Consider the following 27609-nt stretch of genomic DNA (forward strand, 5'->3'; position numbering starts at 1 on the left):
CGCTCAACGTGGGGTTCGAATGTTGTTATTGATTTCCCCCTCCCCAGCAAACAGGAGCATCCGGCGAAGTTGGCGCTGAGAATTGGAACACACTTAGGGGGTAGATGAGCATTTATATGATCACACGCCGCACACCTTTTTAAAGACAGATGGTAATTAGTTACCTCTTTTACTTGCTTTGTTTCGGGGGAGGAAGAGCGAGAGGAGCAGAGAGCCAGCCAGCCAAGGCCTGGTGGCCAGGGGCGGTTTCGCCGTGCTTGACTGGAAACAGGCACGCAGGAAAGTTGCATTTTTGCTTGGGCCTCTTCCCTCACTTGGTAACGCAGCTCGTCTCCGTAAGTTGGTGGCTTGTTCTCCTTGTACGTGGAGATGCCTCTCATTGTCATCACATGGCTATCCCCGAAAAGAGAGCAGGGCACCAATCTCTCTTGTTTCTGACCACTTTTCTTTCATACAAGAAACATCCCCATTCCCATTCTTCTCGCCACTAAACTGCCAATCAAACTCGCCCACGCCTCTCACTACAGCACTCTCATTGCAGCGTCGGCATGTGGACGGCAGCCTTTTTGGCCACGGCGTCTGAGCTCTGCCATAGCGACGTGACCGTTTTGAGCTGCGTGTAAAAGTTGATGCCGGGCCTGCCGTAAAAGGTGTTTGCACCGCCGCCGGCGATGCTCTTCTTGTTGCCGGTAAAGGAGAACATGGGCAGGGGCACGGGGATGGGCACGTTGACGCCCACCTGGCCGGCCTGAATGTTCTTGCGGAACGTCTCGGCCGTGGCGCCTGAGCGCGTGAAGATGGCCACACCGTTGCCGTACTCGTTGCCGTTGATGAGCTCAATGGCGTCGTCAATCGTCTCGACGTTGAGGCAGACAAGGACGGGCCCGAAGATCTCCTGTCGGTAGCACGTCATGTCGGACGTCACGTTGGAGATGATGGTCGGGCCGACAAAGTTGCCGTTGGGGTACTTTGACGGCTTTTGGCCGCGGCCATCGAGGAGGACGGTGGCGCCCTCCTTCTCGGCGCTCGCAATAAGGCTCTCGATGCGCTGCTTGCTCTCAGGCGAGATGACGGGGCCGAGGTCGGCGCCGTCCTCGAAGCCCCCGTCCACCTTGAGCTCGCGAGCGCGCTCGGCCACCTCGGGCAGCCAGTCCTTGGTCTCGCCCACCATGACGAGGGTGCTGAGGGCCATGCAGCGCTGGCCGGCGGCCCCGAAGGCGGCGCCGACGACGCTGTTGATGAAGTGGTTCTTGTTGCAGTCGGGAAGGACGGCGGCGTGGTTCTTGGCGCCCAGGTTTGCCTGCACGCGCTTGCCGTTGGCAGAGCCGCGGCTGTAGATGTACTCGCCGGCCGCGTTGCTGCCGACGAAGCTGATGGCTTTGATGGTGGGCTCGTCGAGGATGAAGTCGACGGTGCGGCGGGCACCGTGGATAACGTTGACGACGCCCTCGGGGAAGCCGGCCTTTTGAACCAGCTCGGCGAGGATCATGGCGGCGCCGGGGTCTCGCTCCGAGGGCTTGAGGATGAGAGTGTTGCCGGTAATGGTGGCGATGGGAATGCACCAGAGAGGAATCATAGCGGGAAAGTCTTGTGGCCGTGTCAGCACCGTTGTCTCTGCCTGTTCCCGCTCAAACACACACACACACACACGCTCGCAAAAATATGGGTGTGGGACCAGACTCACTAAAGGGGCAGATGGCAGCGACGACGCCCAATGGCTCACGATACGTCCTCGTTTCCATGTCCTTGGCCACCTCGAGAACCTCGCCCTTAAGCAGCTCAGGAGCGCCAATGGCGGCCTCTGCGACCTGGAGACCGCGCAGGACGTCGCCCTTTGCATCGGCAAACGTCTTACCCTGCTCGAGAGTGATGCTGGCGGCGAGGCGGTCCCAGTTTTCGCGGATGAGCTGGACGAAGCGGAACATGATTTGCTGGCGGGCAAGGACGGTTGTCTGGCGCCACGAGTCAAAGGCCTTTTCAGCGCTGGCCACGGCCGCCTTCATCTCGTCGTCGGTCATCTGCGGGACGCGGGTGACGAGGTTGTTGGTGGCAGGGTCGGCGAGGTCAATGAACTTGTCGGCCTTGGACTGGACGAAGCGGTTGTCGATGAAGTAAGGCGTATTTTCCACGGACTGGACCTTGTCGTGCGTTGTCGGGTAGCTGGTGGCCGTCGAGGCCAGAGCGGCCGAGGGCTTGAGGTGCTGGGCCGTGGCATGGATCCTCCGCGCGGCGACCGACGACGCCGCCGACGTGGAGCCGGGCGAGGGCATCGTGGACGTGCAGAGGGGCGGGCGGGCGATGGCGGGACGGCGACAGGCGCTGGCAGAGACGCTCCGCAAGACAAACCGGCGCATGACGAGGGGGGGATGCTGCTCTCGAGCTTCTGCATGAGCAGCCAGGCACCTTTGACTTTGCCTATCCGTGGCTGTGGAGGGAGAGGGAGGCGGGGATTCCGTTTCTCTCACCGGTATAAGTTATCATCTACCCTTAGCGGCGGCTATACGCGGACAGAGGGAAGGAGCAGATGGCTGAGAAGGAGGGAGGGGGAGATACCAAGGCACAAGTTACATTATTATATGTCAGATGTCGGCAAGGGCTCCTGCCGCCGCCCTACCATGACTTAATTACCTTCCGTACATGCACCTCGCATCTGGTACTCGGTCGGTACCTACAGCTGTTCCGGGCCCTTGTGGGGAATGGTTCACCAAAGTCCCTCCCCCGCCGCCGCCCTTTGCTCCGTGACTTCTCTGTCGGTACATGCCTCCTCCCTCTGCAAAACACGAGGGGAGGACCGACGTGGCTCTTCCAAGCAGGCCACTGACAGTCAGACCACTGGTCCGACACGCACAGCAACAGATCACTGCCAATGCCAATGCTCCGTGCATCAGGTACATGTACTGGTACATGAGTTACCGATGTCGCCCGCTCCGTTCCGACCCCGCTCCCGCTTTACGTAACTCGGATACGACTCCGACCTCGCACTTCGACATCACCGTCGTCAGCTACATCAAAACATCCCGTCTGGTCAACATTTCAGTTTCAAGTCAGTTTGCGTCGTTGCGCCTACATGATATACATACACGTGGGGTTTCCTGCGCGCAAAAGGCGCGTTTCCTTTGAAAACTTGTGCGCCAGGCCCTGTCCTCCACCCCTTTGCATCCCAACTTGCAAACACAATCCCAACTAGCCGCCGTGACATTGCGCTCTGTTTTCATCGCCTTGATGCCTTTCCGTACCTTTCTTCTCCCGCTGCCTCCTCCGACGCCGGGCCACCCAGCTTCCTCACACAAGCTACAGAGGGCGCCCAAGAGCCGCCCTCTCGGTTCGCTACGCCCTCCTCCGACGTCGATCCCTCGCTCTTCGCGTCAGCGCCTAGGTCTGGCTGCGAGTCGTGCGCTTCGTCACCTCCGCCTTGGCCTTCTCGGACCCGGTCGCGATGGCCTCGGCCGCCGCGTCCTTAGCATCCTGGGCCTTGTCCTTGGCGTCGCCGACAGCCTTCTGAACAGCGGGCGAAGAGCCGCCCATGCCAACCAGGCCCAAGACGAGCGCAATCAGCGTCACCGCCACTGCAACGATGCCACCAGCAACCTCGGGAACAAACTTGATGGCCTCAATCGGGTTCTGTCGGCCAATCGTGAAGAAGAGGTCGAGCTTCTCCTTGATGTAAAGGACGGGGTCGTCGAGGAAGCTGAGGTCCGAGGGCGATTTGGGCTTTTCATCTTCCTTGGGCTTGTCGGCATCGGCCAGCTTCTTCTCCTGGGGATGCTTGATGGCAAACGTCTCCTCAGCCAGCTTGTCAGCGTCCTCGACCGAGTGACCGATGTAGATGTTGTCAAAGAGAATGTCACTTTGCATGGTCCAGATCTCAAAGCCGATCTGCGCAAGAGTTGGTCAGCACGCTGGACAAGCGGACACGCGTCTCACTGGTACTCACAGCTCCCATGGGCTCCAGGTTGGCCGGGGTCTTGTCCTCGTAGAAGTCGGGGTTCTTGATCTTGCGAGGGTACCAGGGGCCCTTGTAGTCGGGATTCTCAATGTAAGGGGCAGTCCACTTGCCCTTGTAGTCGGGGTTCTTCTTGAGGGGCTTGTTCCAGGGGCCACAGCCAGAGACATCAGCGCACTTGGGGTTGGGGACTTGAGGAGCCTCCCAGTCGCCGTCCTCGTCATCACTCCAGTCCTTGGGCTTCTGGGCCTCGGGGTCGGGGACAGTGGCGGTCTCGTTCTCGAGCCAGTCCTCGGGCTTGGTGGCATCCTCGTCGACGATTTGGTACGGGGCATCCTCATCCCAATCCTCGGGCTTCTTGGCCTCGGGGTCGGGGATGCGGGCCTTGTCGACCCAGTCATCAGGCTTGGAGTCTTTGGGGTCGTCAATCTCCGCGGGCGGGTTGATTTCCGGATGGAAGTCCTCGAAGAGCGAGCCGGACTTGATCTCCTCGCGGTTCTGCTTGATGGCGTAGGTGTTGTTGGGGTGGACAATCAGAGTGTAGAGCTCAGTGGTCTTGACAATCTTGGCGGTCGGGGGCGAAGACAGATGCTTCTCCTCGTATTCGCCCGTCTTGGGATTCTTGTGGTTGATTATGAAGTGAACCTTGTTCGTGTGGCCGCACTTGTCGGGGCCAAACATGACGACGTAGGGGGTCGTGTTGCTGAACTCTTCCTGGTGAAGGGCCTTGTTGTCGCGCAGCAGCTTCATGTAGGCGCCGCCACACTCGAGGCCATCTGATTGCGGGCAAAGGTAATGAGCACGACTGGTTGTCTGCGGGGAGCGAGGGAAATTATGGGGGCATGTGCTCACTCTGAAGCTTGACCTCGTACTGGACCACGAGAGTCTTGCCCTTGTTGTCAATCTTCTTGGGGAACTTTGCCGAAATAGCATGGTGGGCAGCCGGGTTCTTGACGACGAGGCCCTTGTCGCCCTCGATACCCTTGTACTTGACGGGCTCCTCAACGGCCCACTCGCCGACGTAGGCCCAGTCCTCTCCTTCTTTGGCGGCATCCTTCATGTCCTTTTTGGCATGCGAGGGCTTCCATCGCTTGTCCCAGTCATCGGTGAACTGCTCGAGGAAGGGAGCCTTCAAGGTGGTGGGCTGGCGGTGTGTCAGCGCTGAAGGGATTGCATCACGAGGGTTGCGCCTCGAGTCGAGGCGAAGAGGCGCGCAGGACTCACGGTGAATGAAGGAAGCTTCTCGGCAGCAGTCAGCGGTTTCTGGGCCTCGTCGGCACGAGCGGTGCCAGCCAGGAGGGCGGCAGCCGCGACAGCGTTGAACTTCATTGCGGGCTACGGCGCACTGCGCAGATGCTGAGGCAGGTGGGAGATGGAGGCGATGGAGGACAGAGACAGGCACGGGCAGAGACGTGGTGGGTGGAGGAGAAGAAAGAAGTCGCCAACGGGCCAGCGCTCGAAGAGGGGGAAAGTCTACGCCGTGAGGTGGAAGAAGATACGTCGGTTTAAAAGAAGGCGGCCAGGTACGTAGCCTGGCAACTGAGGACACGTAGTTGGTAGCCCGGAATGGACACTTGACGGAGGGTGCCTGCCACGAGGAGCATGTACCTGTCTGGGAGGGGGTACCTTGAGAGTGGGGGAAGAGAGTCTCCCAGCGGGAGAGCGACGCCGGCTCCAAGCTTGTACATGGCTTACCAAATCCAGGTAGATGCGTGGCTCAGGCTACACGAAGATCCCCAGGCAGGCTGGGAAGGGTCGCCAGGCATGTCGTTGCACTGAGTCTCATGTCTATGCGCCAAGCTCACAACCTCGCTTGCCTGCCATGGGGGGGCGAGGAGATGCTACTTGCAAATCAATGCAAAAGACGGGTTTTCATTGGCACGTTGATGGATACCTATCCAAGCTTGCCCGAAGTGCCCTGGAGGGCATCAATTTGAAGTCAGGGTAGTGTGGGGCCGCCCAGCGCCTTGGGGTCTAGAGCACAGGGTACCTCCAGTGGCCTTTCCACGGCGTAGAGACACGTAGCCACTACACAGTGCCCGTCAGCTATGGAAGCGTCGAGAATCCACCACGCTCGATAGGCCAGAGAGACGAGACTCGATAGCGCCAAGACTGACATTCATTAACAGTTGCAACACAGACAGATGTCCATGGACACTCGATGCTTGGCAGGGAACAGTGACGTTCGCAGCACGTGTCGCCTGCGAAGCCAGTGCCTGAAGCTTCGCATGCTCACGAACCGGCAAACGCCCACAGAGGCCCTTAACAGCTCCGTGTCCAATGAGACAGCCGATCACACGAGATCCGTCATCGGTGCCGGAGAGACATGGGCTAAAGGGACGAGGCCACGTCGACAAAGCAAACCGCCCCCACCCCCTATTGCTTTGTTCACGGCTCGGCATTGTTCATTTCCGCAGCCGCCCTCTTTGCCGATTGTCCAGAACGCGTCGCTTTGTTCCAGGAAACTGTGTCCCTACGCGCATTCATGTTCTCCGCTTGACATTCCCATGTCTGGTGCTAGGAAGGAGAAACTAGCTTTCTTGAATACCATGGATGAGACATGCGGGAACAACTGCCAGCTCCCGTCGAGGGACTGACTGTCTTGCCCGAGGGAGAGCACGCGTCTCGCTTTTGGCAATGGCAGGAAGACAATTGCAATCTTTGTTCATATCCCAGCCGCCCGGCGCCATCAAGGCTATGCTCCGCGGCCGGCCTCCGAATAGACTGGTTCTGCGCTCCGGGGCTCTCTCTTGAATCACATGTCACTGGCCTGGCTCAAGCCCGGGCTGCTCGACACCCTCGAGCCTTGGATTCAGTGTTTTACAGTTCGCGAGACCTCGCCTTCGTTTGGCGATAAGTCGCGCCGACGAAATCACCCGGACCCGACCTCTTTTGAATGTCTAGATAGTGGTAACCCGGCTCCATGGAGTTCTTCTGAGTGGTCAGTGGCTGGCCATCCGTGTCTCGCCTTTCGAGGAGCTCCTTTACATTGGTAGAACGTGCACCTGCGCGGGCACTCGCCAGAAACCCGTGGTAGAAAACGGTTGCACTCTGACTTGTTGGAGGCGGTCATGGCCATGATGTGCACAAGCTTCAATTCTTCCTTCTGTAACTGTAGTGTGAAGCTCCAATCGACCACGGCCTGGCATCCCGTGACGAAGCCATCATTCGAGGCGTCTAGACACCTTTGCCCATCTCAAATGCCTCCATAGAGCTGTAGATACAGGGTAGGACTCGACCGAGTGGGGGGCAAATTCAAGTTTTGTCTCGGCTACGGACAGACCCAGCTTCACGCAATGGACTGAAGAGAATTGAGGCCCAAAATCATCCCGTCAACACAGTGAAGCAGTGGGTTGGTGTCGCAAGTGTCCCGAGTCAGACGTTGGCCCTGAGCACAAAAGACGGGCTTCTTCGCGCTTCGTCCCCGATACCTGGCAGGCTGAGGCGCTCGGCGACCGCCACCAACAATTGGGCTCAAGACGAGGAAGAGTTCCTGCTCAACGACATCTCTCAACGACATCTCTCCAAGAACGGCAGCCGCCGTGGCGTAGTCGAGCAAAAAGGGGGAAGGAGGGGGGGCGCGATGCTGCGAGACGGTCACATGACTTGCTCCTGTCGTCTTGACCTTATCACGACTTCAACGTTACCCTGCGCTGTCCTCTTTCTAACCTGGCTCATAATGTCGCGACAGACCCATCCAACCTACAATTGAGCCATCATACTACTCACATTGAAGTCAATATTCATCCGGTATCCTCCCATGGCGACTTCTGTGCTTCCTCAGGTCGCCCTCCCTCCATTGTTTGCCCTCAAACGCCATCTCTAAAAATCGTCCCAGGGCAAGCTACAAATAGATGAGTTCGGCGACCGACGTGAAGGGGGCGGGCGGAATGGATCGTCAGCCCGCCAACGTGGCCGCACGCTGTGCATTCCATCGACATGTCTCTCCGTGCCGTCGAGGCGCGCCGACGCCGGGAGATGGACCTGAACGTGTTCCCTGCTCGGCAAGGCCACTTTTGCCCGTTGACCATGGGGCACTGGCATGCTGGGCGTCATGCATTGCAATGGCTGGCTGCCTTGTCCACAGGGAGGCTGTCTCCATTCCCCGTCCAAGCTCCAGCTGCTAGCATCGTCCCCGATCGGCGGCAGTCCACCAGCAGGGTTCCTCGGCAGGGTAGCCATACGTACGCCTCAACTCTCACCGAAAGGGCGCGACTTGGCCTTTGTCGCCACGCCCATGGAGCGTGTCGCCAACCCTGGAAGCCACCAACTTCCATAGGGTCTCTGTACAGGGACGGGCGTTCGCGGGCACGCCTTGCCATTGGCTTGAGCGGCTACTTTCTGGTAGGCCCGGACATTCTCCCCGGCTGTGCTCTCAATCATCGTAGCCACCGGCTTGGCCGAACTCCAAACTCACTCGGGACGGCGAAACCCTCCACCCTGTCAATGTCGAGACTCTGCCATTCCTCTTGCCGCAAGAAAGCGCACTGTCTCGCCCGGCAATGCGCCTCGGCATCAAGCAACTATGGCAGGCCTTTGCTTTCCATCATCAGCGTCCCCCAAGCTGACGCATGAGATCGTCCGAAACACCCTCCGCTGGATTTTCTCCGTCACACTCAATCACGATTGGGATAGAATGGGCAGCGCGCGTTGACCTGTAGTATAAGAAACTTCACCCCGTCGTGACCAACTCGGCTCCCCGGCTACCTCCATGCACTGTCGTTGACTTGCGTGTGGCTTAATTCGGCCAAGCTTTTGCCCTCGACGTGATCCTGCCCTTTGATCCATATTTCATCCAACAAAAGACATCCGGGTAGTCGCTTTGCGTTTCTCGGCATAATGAAGTTTACTTTGGCCACTGTTCTCTTGGTCAACCTGGCTGGCTGCGGGTTGGCGAGTCCAGCAACGGGCATGAGAAATGACTTGTCCATGACGTCTGGCACGGTAGGGATCTCGGCCTCTGTCCAGGAGAAGGGAACCATGATAAGTAAGTCGTCTCCAAGAGAATGCTCGGGCTAGCTTGTCTTACCATCGAATAGAGGAACACCTTGACAAGGCCGTCATGCTGTTGAAAGAGGTCGGCAAAGAAGAGCCCGCCTTTGGAAAGCCACTGGATCGGGCCACCATGACGATTGATACCCTGAACAAGGCCATTCACAACCTCTTCTTGCAATATCAGTACAAGGGCAACGGAACTAAACCCACGGGCGGTTACAAGCCCGGCGGCCCTCGGTACGGTGGACGTAAACCTGGAGGCTACGGGAATCCTCGCGGCTACTGACTTTGAGGGAGGACAGTAGGCTCTGGAGTCCCAGACCAGGACATGTTCACAGGTTGGGCCGCCTGTCCAACATACGCGACGTCCTGTTCCCAGGCCGCGGCGTTCGTGTATCTTTACTTTGCCCATTGCCATGGCATGGCGCGACGGTCGCTCTTAAAATGCTGATGATAATGAGACTCAAAACTCAATTGCATTGATATTTTTAATAAGGAGCCGATAAAGACGTTACGTTATCAAGTACTGCGAGTGTCTCGTCGTCATTGAGAAAGAATAGGGCCCTTTGAGCATGACACGCTCGACTCTGGACTTGAACTGATGACAGTCTGCCCGCCGTCGGTGTGAAAAGCCTGGGCGCAAACGCCATGAAATGTTGCCACGGCGGCGACGATGAGAGAAGATGATAATTACGCTATTTCGGCGTCTGGTTCCGACACGAATGGTATCCCCCGTCCCGATGCTTCTTCGTCAAAGTATTCGACATGAGCGTGACACGCAGTGTTCATAGCTAAAAGAAAAGAAAGCAAAGGACAATAAGAAAACCGCTTGACAAGCGTTTGCCTCGGACCATGGGTCAAAGCCCCTCCCTTTGAAAATATCAGTCCATGTCGCTATACGGTCAGCTAAACTTTCATGTCCTTGTATAGGTTTTGTTTAGAAAAGGTCTCGTCATGTGTCTTTTCTTTTCATCTTCCGGTGGAAGAAGACAAGCCAAGAGGTGGACGGGGGAAATGGGAAACGGGAAGTGGGAAAGGGGTCAACAGGGGTAAAGGGGTGGGGGACGCACAGTAAAGACAGCGTCAGGTCGCCGTGGATGCGGGCCCGCAGCTCAATCTCTATATCGAGGTTTAGATCGAGCCGCAGCTTGAGCGGGTTCTTGCCGTCGTCCTTTTTACCCTCTTGCTGATTCTGCTGTTGGTTCTGTTGTTGGTTCTGCTGCTGCTGCTGCAGCTGCTGCTGTTGTTGCTGCGGCCTCTGGTTCCCGCGGGCCAGTTGCTGGTCTTGCTTCTCATCGAGCCAGGCCGGCCGCTGTTTCTTGGGGCGAGACAGGGCCGTCTTGTCTTGCTGCTGGCGGCCGACGTCCTCGGGCGTTGCGGGCTGAGCTTCTTCCTCTTCCTCCTCGTCGCTGGTTCTATCGTCGCTCAACTCAGCGTCATCGTCGTCATCGTCCTCGTCATAATCATCGTCGTCGTCATCTTCGGCATCTTCAAACTCGCCGCCGGATTCACCGTCTGGCTGGCGTCAGCTTTCCGGTCACCAGCTGTCACGCAGTACATTGTCCAACAGAGGCACGAAAGTCGCGCTCACCAGACCCGTCTTCGGCCTCCTCGCTCTTGCTCTTCTTCTGCTGAGCGCTCTGCTCCTCAGTCTTGTCCGGGCTCGGCTTTGGCTCGCCGTTCCCCTGTTCAGGGGCCTTGGCGTCGTTTTTGCCGGGCGATTGTTCTTGTTGCTGTTCCTGGGACATGCGTCAATACCCAGCCTGGGCTCACTGGACTTGCGCAATCACGGCTGGACTTACGTTTTGAGCGGCCATGATCGTTGACCAGGGGGAATGAGAAAGAGGAGGATCGTGAGGCCCGAGCTGATAGGATACTGGGAATCAAAGCGAGTCGGTGGGGAAGATGAGCTCTACTTGATGCCGAATATCGCCGTTTCCTACGATGCTCGTCACGTAAGGGATTCGTCTGGTGGTATGACTATGAGCAGAAGACGCAGATCCTGTTTTTGTTCCGTGGTTCACGACTGACAGGCTGAGAAGAAACCAGGAAGGCCGACTCCAACCCTGATGTCACATCGAAGCGGATGGGTTTAGGGGATGATATCACTATCCTTGCCCACAAGACGCCGGTTATTGGCAAGCCGAGTACAAGACGGCCACGATGGGGACCTAGGCGACCCTGGACGGCTATGACGCAAGACAACTTGTTCGCGCCGCCTGTCAAGAAGCATATTGGGCCCTACTGATGATGCCGTGTCCTGCCTGCATGCTCGCCCACGTCACCCCCAGGGATGGAAAAGGGGGGGGGGGGGGGCGTGTGTTGGAGCAAAGGGACCTCCCTGGACCATCTGCTGACATTGAACAGGGGGCCCGTACATGCTCGCATACTTGATTGTGTGCATGGATGGAAGTGGTCCCAGACTACTGCGGTGGGTGGCTGGAGTGAAGGAAAACGTGGAAACTTACGTGCATATCCGGGGGGATCGAGATGATGCCGCCTCGTAGGTGGTTCAAAAGGAACCAACGTCATGGCTGTTTCAATGGACACTTACAAGCAAAAAGGCAGGGAAAACAGGGCATTGCACACTCGCACACACCCAGACACTAATCGTTTCCTCGCTCTCTCGCCGTCTTCTTCCAGAATGGTCATTGGATTGCTTGCCATCGCGGCCATCCCGACGGTGACGGGGGTCGGGCAAGCGGTGAGCGCGCAGAAAAGGCAGAACGCAGCAGCCAAGTCGCAGGTCAAGTTCCACCTTGCCGCCATGGTTCCGTGCCAGCAGGGATTTCGCGAGCTGGGCATCTGTGTCCTTCGAGGCGGACGGGTGAGAGCGTTCCCCCCTTCCCCCCTTCCCCCCTTCGTCTCTTTCCTCTCCCCCAAACCAGCCGTACCGGCTTTGCGGGAGAGGAGGAGGATCTCAAGGGGCAATGCTGACGATGAAGGTGGGGAGGCGCGAGGGTGAAGCTGGTGTTGGATGTAGCCGAGACGCAGCATCAGAAGCAGCAAGCCGCGGGCCACCGATTCTGCGGATACTACTTCCCTTACCCTGGGCCGGAGCAGCACCAGGGCCTGGTCAGCACCATTGCCGACGACCCGCCCATGCTCAACTGGATCTACGTCGACGGGCAGACGGGGGCGGTGCGGCACGGCGGACGCAAGGACACGATCGGTCACGTCATCGGGCCCTGGGGCTGGAGCGACGACGAGACGTGGTTGACGCTCGAGGGCGGGCCGGGGGGCTTCGTCGCCCGGCGGGAGCCAGACGAGGCGAATGGGGGGCTTCCGTGCTGGGTGGTGTACTGGGATCCGGCTGCGGGGGCGGGGAACAAGGACGATGACGACGATGACGACGATGGAGATGGGGAAGGGGAGGCGGGCCGGCAGCGGGTGGTGTGGCTTCGTCGAAAGCCGCTGCTCGGCGTGGAGAGCCGGTACGTCAGGGACTAGGACCTGACGGAGTGGCATGTTTCTCCACCCCATAGATCTTGAGATCCGAAGATGGTGTCTGCTTTCATGCTATTTTCGATTCCGGGTTATCAAACAAGAAAGTTGAGACAGAAAGAGGGTGAGGGGGTTGGTTGGTGGACCAGGGGTAATCAAGGGGGGGAGTAAAGGGGGTGTGCATCGTTGTGGGTTCGTGTACGCGAGACGGCAGGGCAATAAGTCGACAAGGAGGCACAGAACGATAACAGCACAGACGAGAGACAGAGAGAGGTGTGTCTAATCGTCCAGGGACCATGTCCATCCATGGCCGGGGTCGTTGTCGATGACCTCATCCGGGCCGTTCCATGCAGGCATGCTCCAGACCCGGACACTTGACGCCCGAGGCTTTTCATACATAGTGACGGGGCCTCCGGTGGTCCTCGCCACATCCATTGTGATGACCAGCCGTAGAAAATAGGGGCCGAGTCTTGCTTGCCATCTCCAAGAGCGTGTCGAAGACGAGACAACCACACAGACAACAAGAACCAGGAACGAAGCGGGACGACACATTTCGCTCGTGCTTCAAAAAGAAGACCAAGGAAGAAAAGACTCACCCCGCCTTTTCTCTCACAACTCCTCCCCTCCCGCACCACCCGCCGAAATGTCCGAACACTCGTCTCCGGCACCGACCCGGGACCCCGAGCGGCCCAGCTCCGGCGGCGACGACGACCCGTCGAGCTCGGGCGCCGAGGACAACACGAACCAGCTGGCGCGCCAGGGCGAGAAGAAGAAGAAGAAGAAGCAGCAGCAGACGACGACGATGGCGGCGCCGCGCAAGAAGCGCTCTGCCAAGAGCAAGTCGTCGGGCCTGCCGCTGGACCAGCTGCCCGTCGAGGGCTTGGCCGACAACGCCGTCGGCAGCGTCAGCAACACGCTCGGCTCCGTCGCCAACAACACCGTCAGCAACCAGCAGCAAGGTGGTGGTGGCGGCGGCGGCGGCGGCGGGAAAAGCGACACGCTGCGGCTGCGGCTCGACCTCAACCTCGACATCGAGATTACCCTCAAGGCCAGGATCCACGGCGACCTGGAGCTGGCACTGCTGTACGTCCATGAACCCCCTATCCTCCTTACTCAGTCTTGTCGCTCCTCCCTCATATTCCTCCCTTTTCTCTCCCCCTCTCTCCCCGTCATCACCATCATCAGGCCATCGTCTCTTACATATGCATTGCGCCTGGTAGCACCGGATAGCTTTCTTCTCTGGCCCCCGGGGAGTTGGTCGGATTGCATCTTGTCTCTACACAGTTTCTTTTTGCCGGGCTATTTATTTTCTGCTTTGCTGGCTGCTCACCACCACCGCACTTATTCCCACTCTCCGCCCCCAAGGCCAGGATTCAGTCGGCTAATTGTTGGTTTTTTCCGCGCAAAAAACCCTGCAGGAATTAATCAAAGCCCGATTCTGTTTTCCTCGACTCACGCGCCCGTCCACACCCCGTTGCGAAGTTGTCTGGAATCCATCTATTTGCGTTTCTTGTCTGGCAGTCTGTTCTGGATTTACGTTAAACCCCCCCCCTCGGTGCATCACCGTCTTATTGCAGCGGAAAGGGTGGTATGAAGACGAGAAAACGTCTCCATGACCTTAGACGAGTATCTGTAGCTCAATCCAAAGAGGGCTTTTTGCATGCCGTTGCTGTTGTTAGTTCTGCAAAGCTGCCGCAGGCATTCGTATTCCTATCCGGCCCTTGCAAGGATCAAGAGCGCAGCTACTGCACGCACATGCATCTAAGCGCCCGTTTTATTACGCGTCCCGATCCTGCCTTGATTTCCCCCATGCCTCCATTCCCTCGAATTCCTTGGCTCCCCCCTCGACCTCTATGATTATTGCTTTGCTCTGGTCCGAGGCCAAAAGGAGGGGGTGCCAGTAAACTCCCATGTTAGTCCAGCCCTACTTATGTGTAATTCGCATGATATACACACACCGCCCCGTAATTCAGGCAGGGAACTTGAGGCAGCAACCGTCTCACCTGCCAGACTCGGCTACCTAGGGCCGGCTGGACGGGGCGGAGCAGCTTTTCTTTTGCCTCGTTGGCCTGGACCCGACGTCACATCTCGTTGCGTTCCTCTCACCCCTCTTGTCCCGCCCGGGATGACTTGCGAGGGAGAAGGGAAGAAAGAAAGAGAAGGATTCGAGGTTGCATTTGTTTCTATTGGAGGATTATCGAAGTTGATTTCCTAGACGTTGTGCAATTGTTACGTCGGGCGAGCAGTGGGCATAGGGAACAACTTGGGGCATTGTCAAGAGAGAATACTAACCAACTGCTTCAATGTGCTTATCCTGTAATTACATACATAGCGATTGGAAGTGCTACTATTATGTCATTACTATCATGAGGGCTGGTAGGACAAGGACAAGGGTCCCTGTCTTTCGGCTTCTTTATTTTCGTCACCACCCCAGCTCATACTGTAAGCTCCCGTCAACAGCATAACAACCCATTCATTGTACGGCATTGCAAGCATCAAGCCCGTCTTCAAATCGTCACCATTCATCCCTCTTCCCTCTCCCATCCCTCCATCATCTTCTCCACAATGGCGACGGAATCTTCGCCGCCGCCTTCGTCGCCCCTGAGCGAATCGCCACCCCAAGACCAGCAAGATGCCGCGCACCCAGACTCGTCGCCAAAGACTAGCAGGACCAGCCCCGATGACGACAAGGCCGCGCCCGACAAGCCGCGCGAGCCCATTGCCATCCCCCCCATCACTCCCATCGCGTCCCAGCAGGACCTCGAGACATTGGCGCGGGGCCTCGAGGGCAGGTTCGTCGACGAGTTCGGCAATGTCCTGGACTGGGACGGCACCGTGCTGGGCCACGTGCGAGGCGATCTGCCCTCCATGGTGGGCAGGCCCGTCTCTGCGCGGGGCCAGGTTGTCGACGCTGACGGCCAGGTGGCTGGGTACGTCTCCGAGAACTTTGTGCCCCCGGCTGGCGCTGCTGCTTCCTCGTCGCCCCCTCAGCCGTCGTCGAGGAAGCCACTCGACCGGGGGCTGAGGGTGGATGAGGCCGGCACCATCTTCGACCACGAGGGCGTGCCCGTCGGAAAGATAATGCAACCAAAAGGCTCTCCTCGCCCCGGCGAATCAAGACGGGGCCAGGGATCACAGCATCACCCGGGCACCTCGTCATGCTCGCCCGCGACCCCCAGCCCGTCCGAGGTCTGCCTCGACGTCAAGTCGACGCACGACGGCATTCAGCTGATCATCAAGATACCCACCGTCTTCCATGCCTGTTCCGCGCCACCGCCGCCACCACCACCATCGTAAGGGTCTCTTCTCCCTCCATGGTCTCGGTATTCTGTTCTGTATGTACTTAGTATGTTTGCATGGAAGGAGTACTGTACGAGTATCAGTTGTGATAGTGAGGTGAGGCTGATCCGGCGCGGGGAAGCCTCGACAAGGGGGAAAGGGGGGGGGGGGGTGGCTTGATGAATCCATAAAGGCCGAGGCAATGATCCCTGTGTAAAGGCATTAATGGAAAAACAGGGTGAGATCAAAGCATGACATGCAGGCGTCAGCCACACCAGCTTCCCCACAGTCAAGACTCCTTACCTCATGTCTGAGATCATCTTGACCATGTTGCTTCCATCGGCAACCCTGTTTCCGCCATGCTTTGACCCCGTCGTGATATCCGCCGGGTCCATGGAGTCGTTGTGGCGGCACCGGAAAAGAAAGCACGCAGGCCTGCAACAACTCGCATCTCGATGACCGGCCCTCCGGAGCCAAGAAAGAGGCACGGCACGGGCCAACTTGCCTGGTTTGCTGAGGATATATGCATGGGCCAACCGCATCCCGAACCCATTCATTCTCTCCCGCTCTTCTCTGCTCCCACGCCCCTCCCACCTCTTCTGCCCTCGCCTGGCTCCTTTGGCACCCCCCGATTCGGAGCCCGGAGCCGTCATATTGCGTCACTCGTGGCTCCAAGAACTCGGTTCCATCTGAGCGGTGACGCCATGCCAATGGCCCCCGTCAAAGTTCTGGCTGGTCTCTGACGTTGGTGGCCTTTCACCCTTCTTCGCAACTTGGTTAGACAGTATTGCAATGGCAGGAAGAGGACCAAGAAACTTGCTTGCTGGGCATGGCTCACATCGCATATAAATGTATAGAGGCTCGTGTGGCTGTATATCTTTTGCCGTCCGAGAGAAAGAAAGCAGAAGAAACTTGAAAAGCTGAAAGAGAAACACCAGGACCAAGTGAACCAACCCCAGATTATACCCCGTACATCGAAGAAATCACCATACTCGCCGGCAATGCCCAAGAACCCGCTTTCCATCCCCGGCAGCTGGGGCCAAGAGTCCGAAACGCAGAGAGAGGACGAGCATGAACAATGTAATGAACCCGCCTCCATTTCCTTTGGCCAGCTCTAGCTAACCTGTGAAGCTCAAACTGAATCGGCGGATGCCGTCCCACGAAGTGTCGCCGCCGGCGTCGTCAACAAGTCCGGAGAAATCGTAGACGACAGCGGCAAGGCCATTGGCAAGATACCAGACTCCGAGGACCCCCAGGATCTCGTGGGAAACACCGCCACCACAGCCGGCGACATCGTCAGCGACTCAGGTGATGTCCTCGCCAAGGCCTCGCTCGACAGCGAGTACACGACACAGTCGACCAAGGGCGAGGCCAAGTCGGGCAGCTGGAACCTGCTCGGCAAAACAAAAGGCGCCGTCCAGACGGCCGAGAACATCCGGAAGCCCGTCAGCAATACGCTTGAGTTTGCGGGCAACCTGCAAACCTTGAGTCAGAACCAGCGCGGTCGCACCGATGAGAAGCAGGCTGAGGGCGCTCCGAGCAGCGCCAAGGGTGAGATCCCGGGCGAGAAGCATTCGACAGACGCGGACACGTCTCGACAGGACACTTCTGCCAATGTTTCCGAGCGCACCTCTGTCAAAGACCCTGCAGAAACCCCGTCCTCGTCAGCCCAAGGCGAACATCTACCATGCATTCAACTCAAAGACAATGACACCCCGACCGGCGAGAGAGCGACGGATAAGTGTCACAAATCGTCCGCCGCCGACAAGGCTCAGGAGCGGTCAAAGGCGGCCACAGACGACCACGTCAAGGACGCCAAGCCCGACATTGACATCCCAGGAGAAGGCAAGACCCCCGATGAGCCCATGGTCGTGAGGAGCCCCGCGCCAATCGACGAAGACGACAAGGATGCCAAGTCCGAGACAAAGCCCACAGACGCGGCCACGAAACAAACCGCCGACGAGACAAACGAAGAAGCTCTGGAGCAAGCAACGGAAAAGGGCCCCGAGCAGGCAACCGACAAGAGCTCAGATCAAACAGAGACGGCTACGGAACGAGGTCGCTCGGTGGGGGCAGCAGACAAAACCCCTGGACAAGCAGCAGACACGGTTACGGACCAGGCCACAGGGCGAGCACCCTCTGAGCAGCATTCGGAGCAGGTAACGGAAAAAGCCGTTGAGCATGCTCCTTCTGAACAAGTCCCCACAGACCAAAGGTTGGAGCACGCGACGGACAAGACTTCGCAACACACTCCCTCAGAACATGGCCTCGAGCAGGCTTCGCACAAGGGTCCCGAGGGCCTCGACCAAGCTCCAGATCACACCACGGAGCGAGCGCTTTCGGAGCACCCCACTGAGCACGCCTCCCTCGGCCGCACGCAATCCCAGTCGCTCACGTCAGCCAGCGTCGACGACTCCGTTGCCGACACCGAGACCAAGGCTGAAGGCGAGGCCGAGGTCGGAGAGGAAACCAAGGCCAGGGCCGAAGGCGACCCCGAGGATCCAGCAGCCCTCGGGGAGACGGACAAGGATGGCGCACAGGGTGAGGAGCGTGCGGCGGAGGCGGTTGGGGAAGATACCGGCAAAGAGGCCCAGCAGGAGGACGGAACGGAGGTGGCAGGCAAGGACGAGGAAGAGCAACAGCAGCCTACAGCCCCAAGCATTCTCAAAGGCGCCAAGGTCAACAAGGCCGGCAACGTCGTCGACAGCGACGGCGACGTCGTGGGGCGGTTAGTCGAAGGTGACGCTAAGCAGCTCCTGGGTAAGATGGCCGACGAGTCGGGCAACTTCTTGGACGAATCGGGCAAGGTGATTGGGCGTGCTGAACCCCTTCCGGATGAGGAAGAGCCAGCGCCTGCCGAGGAGGAGGAGAAGCAGGAGCCTACAGCCCTAAACATTCTCAAAGGCGCCAAGGTCAACAAGGCGGGCAATGTCGTCGACAGCGACGGCGACGTCGTGGGGCGGCTGGTCGAAGGCGACGCCAAGCAGCTCCTAGGTAAGATGGCCGACGAGTCGGGCAACTTCTTGGACGAGTCGGGCAAGGTGATCGGGCGTGCCGAGCCCCTTCCGGATGACGAGGCGGCCGATGCTGAGGAAGAGCAGCAGCAGCCCGTAGATTACAGCATTCTCAAGGGCACCAAGGTCAACAAGGCCGGCAACCTCGTCGACAAAAACGGCGACGTCATCGGCCGCTTGGTTGAGGGCGATGTCAAGCAGCTCCTGGGAAAGACGGCCGACGAATCGGGCAACCTCTGGAACGACTCAGGCAAGATAGTTGGTCGAGCCGAGCCCCTTCCCGATGACGAGCGGGCGGGCGCCAAGGACTTTGCTCCCTTTGAAAACTTCCCTGATGCCACCGTCGAGGCCGACGGGCGGGTCGTATCCGAGGGCAGACAGGTGGGCACCGTCGTCGAGGGCGACCCCAAGCGCCTCAAGGGCAGCCGTGTCGACGAGGACGGCGACATCCTAGACCGACGTGGTAACGTGGTCGGCAAGGCCGAGGCATGGGACGAGCCTGAGGCCGAGGTGCAGGCGGAAACGGACCGGTCGATGCTGGCGGGCAAGAGAGTAAACAAGGCGGGTAACGTGGTCGATTCGGCGGGCGTCATCTACGGCCGCGTCATCGAGGGCAACGTCGCCAGCCTCGTGGGACGCATGTGCAACAAAGACGGGCACGTCATGAGCGAGTCGGGCGAGATCATCGGCAAGGCAGAGCTGGTGCCGGAGCACGAACGCGAAGGGTCCCGCGACGGACCGTTTGCCGAGCTCGTCGGCTGCACCGTGACCAAGGACGGCAAGGTAGTGACGGGTGCCGGGGATGTGGTCGGGCGGCTCACGTCGGGCGATGGCAAGAAGCTGTTTGGCCGCTCCGTCGACGAGGACGGCGACGTCGTGGACCGCAACGGCAACGTGCTGGGCAAGGCAGAGCGCTGGGAGGAGCCCGAGGTGGAGAAGAGGAGGGATCCGCTGGCCGGCCGCCGGGTCAACCGCGAGGGCAACATTGTCGACGAGGACGGCAACCTCATTGGCAAGCTGGTGAGCGGCGACCTGGCCATTTGCTCGGGCAAGGAGGTGGACGAGGATGGTGACGTTGTCAACTCCAAGGGCATCACCATCGGACACGTCAGCCGGCTCGAGGACATCCCGCCGGAGCCGGAGCCGGAGCCGGAGCCCGAGGTGGAGACGGAGACTGCGGAGGAGAGGGAGGCGCGCGAGCAGGCGGAGAAGGATCGCAAACTTGCGGGACAGCTTTCAGCGTCGATCGAGCAATCACTCGACAAGATCCGTCCCATCTGCAAGATGATCACGGACAAAATTGACAGCGCGGAGCGCAAGCCCAAGGACGAGCTCGACGAGGAGCAGCTGGTTAAGGAAGTGAAGCCGCTCATCGAGGAGGGCCACAGGGTCCTGACGGAGACCAACGGCGTCATCCGCGGGCTGGACCCGGACGGCCGCATCCAGCGCAATGCCAAGCACAAGGCGGCGACGCGCGACGCGAGCCCCGAGGAGCACCACCTGGCCGAGGTGCTCAAGGAGGTGAGTGCCAGCCTTGTATGGTTCTGAGCGGTAAGATGCTAACGACACCGATACAGCTCACGGGCACCGTCAGCCAAACCATCGAGAACGCTCAGCGCAAGATTGACGGCATGCCGCACGCCAAGAAGGAGCTCAATCCTCTATGGGGACTGCTCACCGAGCCGCTCTTCCAGATCCTCGCGGCCGTGGGCCTGTTGCTAAATGGTGTGCTCGGGCTCGTCGGACAGCTGGTAAGCAACCACCGCCCCCTTTCCTCGTTTCTCCCTGAGTCGGTCGGTCGAGAGGCAACGGGATTGACTCTCCTGCGTGTAGCTGAGCGGTCTGGGCCTGGGCGGCCTCATCGACAAACTGCTGGGCGGATTGGGGCTCAATAAGATCCTCGGATCCCTCGGCCTGGGCAGTGCGCTTGACGCGTTGACGGGCAAGAAGAAGAAGTAAAGCCACACCGAGTTGATGGGATGGAGTCGAGATTGAGTATGTAAATGCGCTTGAACACGGTACACACTGTATAAGAGCGCGGGGTATTGTGGAGGATATGGAACCTTGGCACTGTGTACCTTGGACTCGATGGTTCGTCAGGGGTAAAGCTTAGCGGGACGGTCCGGCCTGGCGAGCTGAAGTCACAGCGGCTAATCACTGGAGCTTGAATTCTTTTGGAACTATGTTCGTCACGGGTTGATCAATCCTCGGGTTTGCCTGTATTTTACCTTTGCTCATGGATGTCTATGAGCTCAGAGTTTGTCGACACTATCGAAAGTCGTGTTCTGTCGTTGTCTTGGAATGTCTCAGGCCCTGGCATGCAATGTCTCCCCCCTATACGCGAGCCAGTAACTACCAAGTTCGCAGCTCACAATGTGGCACAGGACAACGAATAATGGAAATTTTGATTCTCATTCATCGAACAACTAGCTCAGTCCAAGTCCCTGCCACCTATCCGCCGAATTATACATGTTTTCAAAATCGTTATGCAGAGAAATATACAACATCGCGTCATGGCGCCCTGGTGCGCCCATCCACCCTTTTAACGGCGTGGCCCGAGACAGTGAGCAGGGGTGAGCATGAAGAGCTTTACAGAGCGAGAACAGCGAGGGCAATACCCAGGATAGCGGCGGGAGCAGCGGTGGCAGCCGGGGCGAGAGCGGAGGAGCTCGAAGACGAAGAACCGTTGCGGGAGCCGGAGCCGGAACCGGAACCAGCGCGAGTGCCGGAGCCAGAGGTAGAGGTAGCAGAAGACCCGCCGGTGGCAGTGGCGGACGAGCCGCTGGAGTCGGTGGCAGTAGAATCGCCGCTGTCAGAGCCAGCAGAGTTGCTGCCAGCGGTAGGAGAAGCACCCGCGGCACCACTCGAGGCAGGGGCGCCGTTGGCAGAATCACCACCGGCGGCGCCAGTGGCCTTGGGGGTGCCGGCAGACGAGTTATAGTAGTGCTTGCTGATGCAGTCGCTCTGGCAGGCAGCGTAGCGCTCAGTCTGCTCCTTGCTACCGTCACCCTGGGGGCAGGCGGCGACGCAGTTTGTGGTGGCGTTGACCTGGCTGGTGTCGGGGGCGGGGACCTACACAGGGAGCAAGGTTAGCCATGTGAACTTTAAGAAATGGGAGACGAGACTGAGAACGTACGGTGATGCAGTGGGACTTGCACACAACGTCCCCGAGGGCGCAGGCCGCGAGGCACCTGTCGGCAGAGGTCTGCGGGGCAGGGGCAGCCGACGTGGCTGTAGCGGCCTCGGACGAGGAAGCGGCCTCGGAAGACGCGGGGGCTGACACGGAGGTCTGGGCGCTGGCAACGGCGAAGGCGCCGGCAAAGATCAGGGCCGTGAAGCGCATTGTGACGGCGGTGGTGGTGGTGGTGGTGGTGGTGGTGGGAAGGCGAGAGGGCGATTACAATAGCGACGGTGGTAGCGAGTGTCGAGATGGAGAAAAAGCAACAAGTGGCTATTATGACAGAGAAGAATGGGATGGAGAGAGAAGGAAGGAAGAGGGAGCTGGAACAATGAGACGCGAGCAGGTCGAGGCCCTTTATTAATTTGACCAAAAGGAGGAGCCGGGGGGCTGCATGCTGGCTGGTCCGCCATGGCCAATACCAAGCTCGTGTTTTTGCCCGCGCCTGTGTTGTGTTTGTGCGTGCACAACAAGATCCCCTGCTCTGGGGGGAGGAAAGGGGGGGGGTCGATCAACACACGACGGTGAGAGGGGGGCGTGAGTCCAACAACACCGGCTTTCGGCTCGGCGCAGCCCCCCAAGACCTACAGTGCAGCACCGTACAGTGCAGGCATGTGAGCTACGGACTCGACATGCCCCCCAAAAGCAGACGGGCGCCGACGCAACCGCATGTTTTTCTTTCCTTGCTCGATGACTCTCTTGCGAGACCGTGTGTGTTTGTCCAGGAGGAACTCAGACATCGGTCCATCAACGGACAATGTTTTGACTGGAGTGGCGAGAGCGTCGACGGCTGGTATGCAACACCCGTCGTCAAGCTGATTGCCAAAGAGATTGGGGCAAAGAGGCGAAATTACGCCCATCATCGGGCGGCCAATTGGTTGCTTGGTACAGTGCCGAAACACGCAGCCTGCCTCCGCCCGGCATCAGGCAATTGGAGCAGGATGTTCGAACGGCGGGCCTCGCCGGGGGGGAGGCGTCTTTTCCCGTTCAGCTTGTCCCGCAAAAGAAGCAAGGCACGAGGTTATTTCGCTGGTTTGAAGCTAGCCACGGTGGGCGCATGGGCGCCTAGGCAACTTACTCCGTTGCCAAGTAGCACAGTAATACATGGATTCATTATTCTTTGTTGCTGATACTGACGATGAGGATGGGGGTGGTTTTTTTGCTGTTGGGAGCGGCCTGCTTTGTCCGCGCACCACCCCTTTTCCCCGGCTCGCTGACTGAAATTTGTCTCGGCTCAAAGGAGGCAATCGCGGGAATTTTCTTGTTTACATCGTTCCTGCTCATGTATCCGTATGTACTGTCCAGTACAGTAAATATCTCGCCGGCAAGACCAGCCGTCCAATCAGTCATTCGGCCTTTTGTGAGCACACACATGGATATGCAGGCAAGTGTGCCGCGCGGCACATGACATCGGTGCTCAAATCAACCCATCAGCCCGGGCCGCGGCGACTGCATTCAACTCGCTCTGTGCTGTACAGTGTGTACACGAAGCCGCCGTCCACGGTAATACGAGAGGCGCCGGCCTTTTGGGTGGGAGAGCTCGTGTGTGGCTATACGAGACGCTTTGGCTTGCCTCTGGCCAGCCGGGCATGTGACAATGCTCATCATGATTTGCTCCACGATCTCTTCTCTTCCTGCTCCTTGGCTGTTGATCGGTGGATCCCCCAAGCCTCCGCACCCCCCCGGTCGAGTGAGAGAAAGAGGACCCCGATCGGCGCCAGAGCGAGAGTGCCCCGGGGAATACCTAACAAGAGATGACAAGGTGCGCCATGGCCTTGTCTTTCATTTCGTCCAGCAAGTCCGTCCGGTCTGGCCTGTCCGCCGCGACCGAGACGCGACCTGTCGACGCTTTGCGGCCAAGGGCGTCCGAGCGCCGTAGGTGCAGAAGAAAAACGACGAGCCCCGAGTGCCCCATGACAACAGAATGTACGGATGCTGTACATACGTGTCCGTACGGAGTATTCCTTTGCGAAGCTATTGCCTGCCATCCCCTGCAGCACTTACGTAATGTGAGAGCAGCCGGTGTGCTTGACATAAACAATGGAGCGCATGTTCCTCAACCATGGAAATGTAAGCAAGGGGAAAAAATCTTTTCTCCGCCAGACCCAGCGATCGTTTGCTCGCAGCCGAGCGCGCATAAAAGCTCCATTCTTGTTTGCCCGAGCATTTTATGCCCGCTAGCCTGCGCGCACAAGCGCAACCACGGCTCCACGGTGCTTTTTCCGCACAAACATGCATGCATTGATTTCATCCTCGGACAGATGCCAATGCAGGCCCCGGCCGTCAGCTGCACTCACTGGTCTCAGGGGAAGAAGCAACCCAATACCTACCTACTCCGTAGTACTCCGCAACTGTCGTGGCAAATGGCTTCATGTCCTTTTAGCCAAGCGCCATTCCGCCCACGGGCACATGGCTCCAAAGCACTCATCCCAAAGCTGAGCTTCGTCACTTCGTCACAAAGCGCATTCATTTTGAGAGGCCGGCACATCTCAGCCGTCCCTGCGGGCCCAGCCCATCGCGCTCGCTTCCCTAAGTTACCGCGCGCCGTACCTACGCTGCTACCTTAACATCAGCATCCTCCTGTTCCTGGCTGGACCTGCAGTCGTGTCGTGGCTTTGATTATGAGATGCCGCACGCGCATTCACCATTTCGGATTCCTCACATGCCCTCCACGCGCCGCTGCAGCTCCAAGCACCGGGGCGGCAAGCCGAGGCGCCTTCCTTACCTGCCTGCGTGTCCCTGTGCGCCCATCTCATCTTATATAGGGAAATCTCTCATCACTTTTCCGACCAGCACCGTCCCACGTGGTCTGCCGTGAGAGTCTGCACAGACATACATGCTGTACAATGGGGTATCCGTAGTCATGCACAAGGTTCAAAGCAAACGAGACGACGCGAATTATACTCTCGTCAGTGTCGTACGAAATAAACCCATCGGACCAATGAGCTGATGGATACGTGCCTGTCCGCCTAGCCCTCCGGCCCGACCCCGCACCCGCAGCTCACCTCACCGTGCCTCACCGGCGGTGAGCTTTTTCCTAGCTCACTCACCGAGCAGCTGCTGCTGCAGCATCCCCCTCAACCTCAACCACAAATCTCTCTCTCATCCCTGCGAAGCTAATTTGCTTTTGCGCAACAGCTGACCTGCTCCCGCACAAACGTCGTCGGAACATTCCCCCTGTCCCACGTCCATCCGCCCCCCTCCTACCCCCCCTCCCCTCCCCCCCCACGCCGCCCGCGATGGCCTCGTCCGCCGGAGCAATCGACCCCGAGGACAAGCGTCCCGGCCCCGGCCAGGACGCCGCCGCCGACCGGCTCGTCACCTCGCACGACCCGCAGCATCCGGCCAACCTCATCCCCTCGCTCTGCGCAAAGTTCTGGACCCTGGGCTGGGTCACCGGCACCGGCGGCGGCTGCTCCATCAGAGACGGGTGAGCCTCGTCCCATCCGCTTCATCACTCATGCTCATCGTCGTCGTCGTCGTCGTCATGTCCTAACACGGACCAGCAACCTTGTCTACATCGCCCCGTCAGGCGTCCAAAAGGAACTCATGAAAAACACCGACATCTACGTCCTCAACCTCGCCGCCCAAGACCCCCACTCGGAGCAGCAGCAGCAGCAACAGCGCACCTATCTCCGCTCTCCGCCCTGCCACAAGCCCTCGCAGTGCACCCCCCTCTTCCTCGCCGCCTTCACCCGCCGCCGCGCCGGCTGCTGCATCCACACCCACTCCCACTGGGCCGTCCTCGTCACCCTCCTGCTCGAGGCCAACAGCCGCCCCGACGTCTTCGAGATCAACAACATTGAGCAGATCAAGGCCTTTCGCCGCGCCGCCGACGCGGCCAAACCCGGAAACCTCGGCTTCCACGACACCCTGCGCATCCCCGTCATCGAGAACACCCCCCACGAAGAGGACCTGACCGAGTTCCTCGAGGCCGCCATGGACAAGTACCCCGACGCCTACGCCGTCCTCGTCCGGAGACATGGCGTTTATGTCTGGGGCGACAATGTGCACAAGGCCAAGACCCAGTGCGAGAGGTGAGCACGCATCACACGAGGCATGGTGAGTCCGACGTGGCGCTGACACACTCTCCCAAGCCTCGACTATCTGTTCCAACTGGCCGTCGAGATGGCCAAGCTGAGCATCCCCTGGATCAGCGACATTGCCCGCATCGGCCCAGACCGGCCATAAAATAAGCTTTGTAGGGTCTAGTGCGTGCGTACGGACGAGCCGAGACTTTGTCTATCGACGGACGTACTCATTGGCGCCGTCCTTATTTCTACACATCCCGCGCCAAGCATCGAGGCAAACGAAATGCGATGCGGTGGTGCTCAGCCTCGACCATCACCCGGCGCTCGGCAGATGGGAACAGGGAACAGTTCGTCTTCTTTTTGTGGGCTGCAACCTTCAAAGCTCGTCTCTTGTATAAGCTTGGTCACCAACGCCCTCGGTTTCCTCCCACATCCTCTTCTTCGTGTTCCCGTGCTCGTTCGAATCAGATCGCCCATATGTCGATTCCATGTCTTCCACCATTTCGCGTACCTTTTCCACCACCGACTCCAAGTCCACCTCATCCGGATCCCTTGTCTCGTGTCTCACTTGGGCGATTGGCAAGTCATCGTCGGGCAAGCCGTCGACGGGAATCCTGCCCTCCTGCCCGCCCACAGGCACCTTGACGGACTCCCCGGCACCATCGCCGCGTCCCCGCAGCATGGCGCCGCCCGCCTTGGTGCCGGCTCCAAAGAGGATCCGAATCGGGAGCCACACGAGCCACCACAGGGGCCCGTAGAGGATGCGCCGAAAGACCAGCCAGGCCGCCGTGGTCAGGAGCATGTAGAGCGCCGTCTGAAGGTACCATGTGTCGCTCTTCTGCGACCGCAGCAGTGTGCCGAGCAGATCGCGCGAGCTGGCAAGCATCGAGTCCAGTGACGTGTACGATTCATTGAGCTGCTTGAGCGCAGCCGACGACTCCGTCAACGTCTGGTGCGCAAACTCGCTGCGCGACAGCTCGGCCGCCATGAGATCGTGCGTCCGTCGCAGGGCAGTGGTGACGTTGCTGCTGGCGCCGACCGTCTGGCGGTCTTCCTGAGACAGGCTCGACTGCTGCAGCGTGTGTCGTGGGGTGCGGCGGATTATAGGCATGGGCGCCTCGCCATTGGCCGACGTGGGCGACTCGCACTCGGACACGGGCATCGATAGCGACCGGACGAGGAGATGTCTCTCCAGTCTCTGCGCCTGCTCCAAGCTCTTTTTCGCCGCGAGCCGTGCTTTTCGAAAGGCTGCTCGGTGGCTGTTACGTAGAGTCCGTGTCAGCGCGGTATCAGGCCGGTTGAGAAGGCAACAGGGCATGGCTACCTGGCGAGCTGACTACCCAGTCTCTCGATGCCATCTTCCAACCTGGCCTTATCGTGCCCCTCTGGCCTGGCATACCTGGCCTCTTCCTGCAACAGTTCCTGCTCTTCCAGCCCACTGCGCAGTATCTGCCCGATCTCTGCGCTGAGCTCGCCGCTCGGACTGTTCTCTTCCTCGGTGTCGAGCGGGACGGAGCCAGGCTGGAATTTGAGGTTGGATAGACGATCAATCAGGTCCCGCAGTTGCGTCGTGGTTTCTTGCAGAGCCGTCAGGCGTTCCTGAAGCCCCTGCAGCGACATGATGCGGATGCGACCGCTGAAGCGCGTTGACGTAAAGCTGTTGTTGGATGCGGCGACGAACTACTGGCACTTGGCCTCGTCGACGCTCGGAGGCTGGCCAGAGAA

The 27609-nt window shown here is 59.0% G+C and overlaps 11 protein-coding genes across 11 annotated transcripts; 6 read left to right on the top strand and 5 right to left on the bottom strand.

The window, feature by feature from the left end:
• Positions 1 to 532: 532 nt before the first annotated feature.
• HRG_05950 (aldehyde dehydrogenase family domain-containing protein) lies at positions 533 to 2270 on the bottom strand (the record flags this gene model as incomplete). The annotated part of the gene is made up of 2 exons (XM_044864421.1): positions 533 to 1587; positions 1685 to 2270. 2 exons carry the CDS (start codon positions 2268 to 2270, stop codon positions 533 to 535), a joined length of 1641 nt encoding a protein of 546 aa, XP_044720953.1.
• Positions 2271 to 3372: 1102 nt separating this feature from the next.
• HRG_05951 (calreticulin family domain-containing protein) lies at positions 3373 to 5272 on the bottom strand (the record flags this gene model as incomplete). Its single annotated transcript, XM_044864422.1, has 5 exons — positions 3373 to 3876; positions 3935 to 4084; positions 4136 to 4719; positions 4796 to 5087; positions 5168 to 5272. The coding sequence occupies 5 exons, from the start codon at positions 5270 to 5272 to the stop codon at positions 3373 to 3375; spliced, it is 1635 nt and encodes a 544-aa protein (XP_044720954.1).
• A 3510-nt stretch (positions 5273 to 8782) lies between these two features.
• HRG_05952 (uncharacterized protein) lies at positions 8783 to 9224 on the top strand (the record flags this gene model as incomplete). Its single annotated transcript, XM_044864423.1, has 2 exons — positions 8783 to 8930; positions 8983 to 9224. The coding sequence occupies 2 exons, from the start codon at positions 8783 to 8785 to the stop codon at positions 9222 to 9224; spliced, it is 390 nt and encodes a 129-aa protein (XP_044720955.1).
• Positions 9225 to 9819: 595 nt separating this feature from the next.
• Positions 9820 to 10755, bottom strand: HRG_05953 (uncharacterized protein; the record flags this gene model as incomplete). Its single annotated transcript, XM_044864424.1, has 4 exons — positions 9820 to 9832; positions 10009 to 10453; positions 10530 to 10677; positions 10741 to 10755. 4 exons carry the CDS (start codon positions 10753 to 10755, stop codon positions 9820 to 9822), a joined length of 621 nt encoding a protein of 206 aa, XP_044720956.1.
• An 827-nt stretch (positions 10756 to 11582) lies between these two features.
• On the top strand, positions 11583 to 12388 carry HRG_05954 (uncharacterized protein; the record flags this gene model as incomplete). Its single annotated transcript, XM_044864425.1, has 2 exons — positions 11583 to 11765; positions 11906 to 12388. The coding sequence occupies 2 exons, from the start codon at positions 11583 to 11585 to the stop codon at positions 12386 to 12388; spliced, it is 666 nt and encodes a 221-aa protein (XP_044720957.1).
• A 637-nt stretch (positions 12389 to 13025) lies between these two features.
• Positions 13026 to 13612, top strand: HRG_05955 (uncharacterized protein; the record flags this gene model as incomplete). The annotated part of the gene is made up of 2 exons (XM_044864426.1): positions 13026 to 13465; positions 13603 to 13612. The coding sequence occupies 2 exons, from the start codon at positions 13026 to 13028 to the stop codon at positions 13610 to 13612; spliced, it is 450 nt and encodes a 149-aa protein (XP_044720958.1).
• Positions 13613 to 14947: 1335 nt separating this feature from the next.
• HRG_05956 (uncharacterized protein) lies at positions 14948 to 15679 on the top strand (the record flags this gene model as incomplete). The annotated part of the gene is made up of 1 exon (XM_044864427.1): positions 14948 to 15679. The coding sequence occupies one exon, from the start codon at positions 14948 to 14950 to the stop codon at positions 15677 to 15679; it is 732 nt and encodes a 243-aa protein (XP_044720959.1).
• Positions 15680 to 16662: 983 nt separating this feature from the next.
• HRG_05957 (LEA domain-containing protein) lies at positions 16663 to 20634 on the top strand (the record flags this gene model as incomplete). Its single annotated transcript, XM_044864428.1, has 6 exons — positions 16663 to 16741; positions 16793 to 17727; positions 17782 to 18211; positions 18281 to 20196; positions 20253 to 20426; positions 20509 to 20634. 6 exons carry the CDS (start codon positions 16663 to 16665, stop codon positions 20632 to 20634), a joined length of 3660 nt encoding a protein of 1219 aa, XP_044720960.1.
• Positions 20635 to 21264: 630 nt separating this feature from the next.
• Positions 21265 to 22018, bottom strand: HRG_05958 (uncharacterized protein; the record flags this gene model as incomplete). The annotated part of the gene is made up of 2 exons (XM_044864429.1): positions 21265 to 21747; positions 21812 to 22018. 2 exons carry the CDS (start codon positions 22016 to 22018, stop codon positions 21265 to 21267), a joined length of 690 nt encoding a protein of 229 aa, XP_044720961.1.
• A 3074-nt stretch (positions 22019 to 25092) lies between these two features.
• HRG_05959 (methylthioribulose-1-phosphate dehydratase) lies at positions 25093 to 26044 on the top strand (the record flags this gene model as incomplete). The annotated part of the gene is made up of 3 exons (XM_044864430.1): positions 25093 to 25283; positions 25360 to 25890; positions 25951 to 26044. The coding sequence occupies 3 exons, from the start codon at positions 25093 to 25095 to the stop codon at positions 26042 to 26044; spliced, it is 816 nt and encodes a 271-aa protein (XP_044720962.1).
• Positions 26045 to 26260: 216 nt separating this feature from the next.
• HRG_05960 (sec20 domain-containing protein) lies at positions 26261 to 27504 on the bottom strand (the record flags this gene model as incomplete). The annotated part of the gene is made up of 2 exons (XM_044864431.1): positions 26261 to 27143; positions 27209 to 27504. 2 exons carry the CDS (start codon positions 27502 to 27504, stop codon positions 26261 to 26263), a joined length of 1179 nt encoding a protein of 392 aa, XP_044720963.1.
• Positions 27505 to 27609: the final 105 nt, after the last annotated feature.

Source organism: Hirsutella rhossiliensis, assembly GCF_020360975.1.
Source record: "Hirsutella rhossiliensis strain HR02 chromosome Unknown scaffold00005, whole genome shotgun sequence".
Classification (NCBI taxonomy): domain Eukaryota; kingdom Fungi; phylum Ascomycota; class Sordariomycetes; order Hypocreales; family Ophiocordycipitaceae; genus Hirsutella; species Hirsutella rhossiliensis.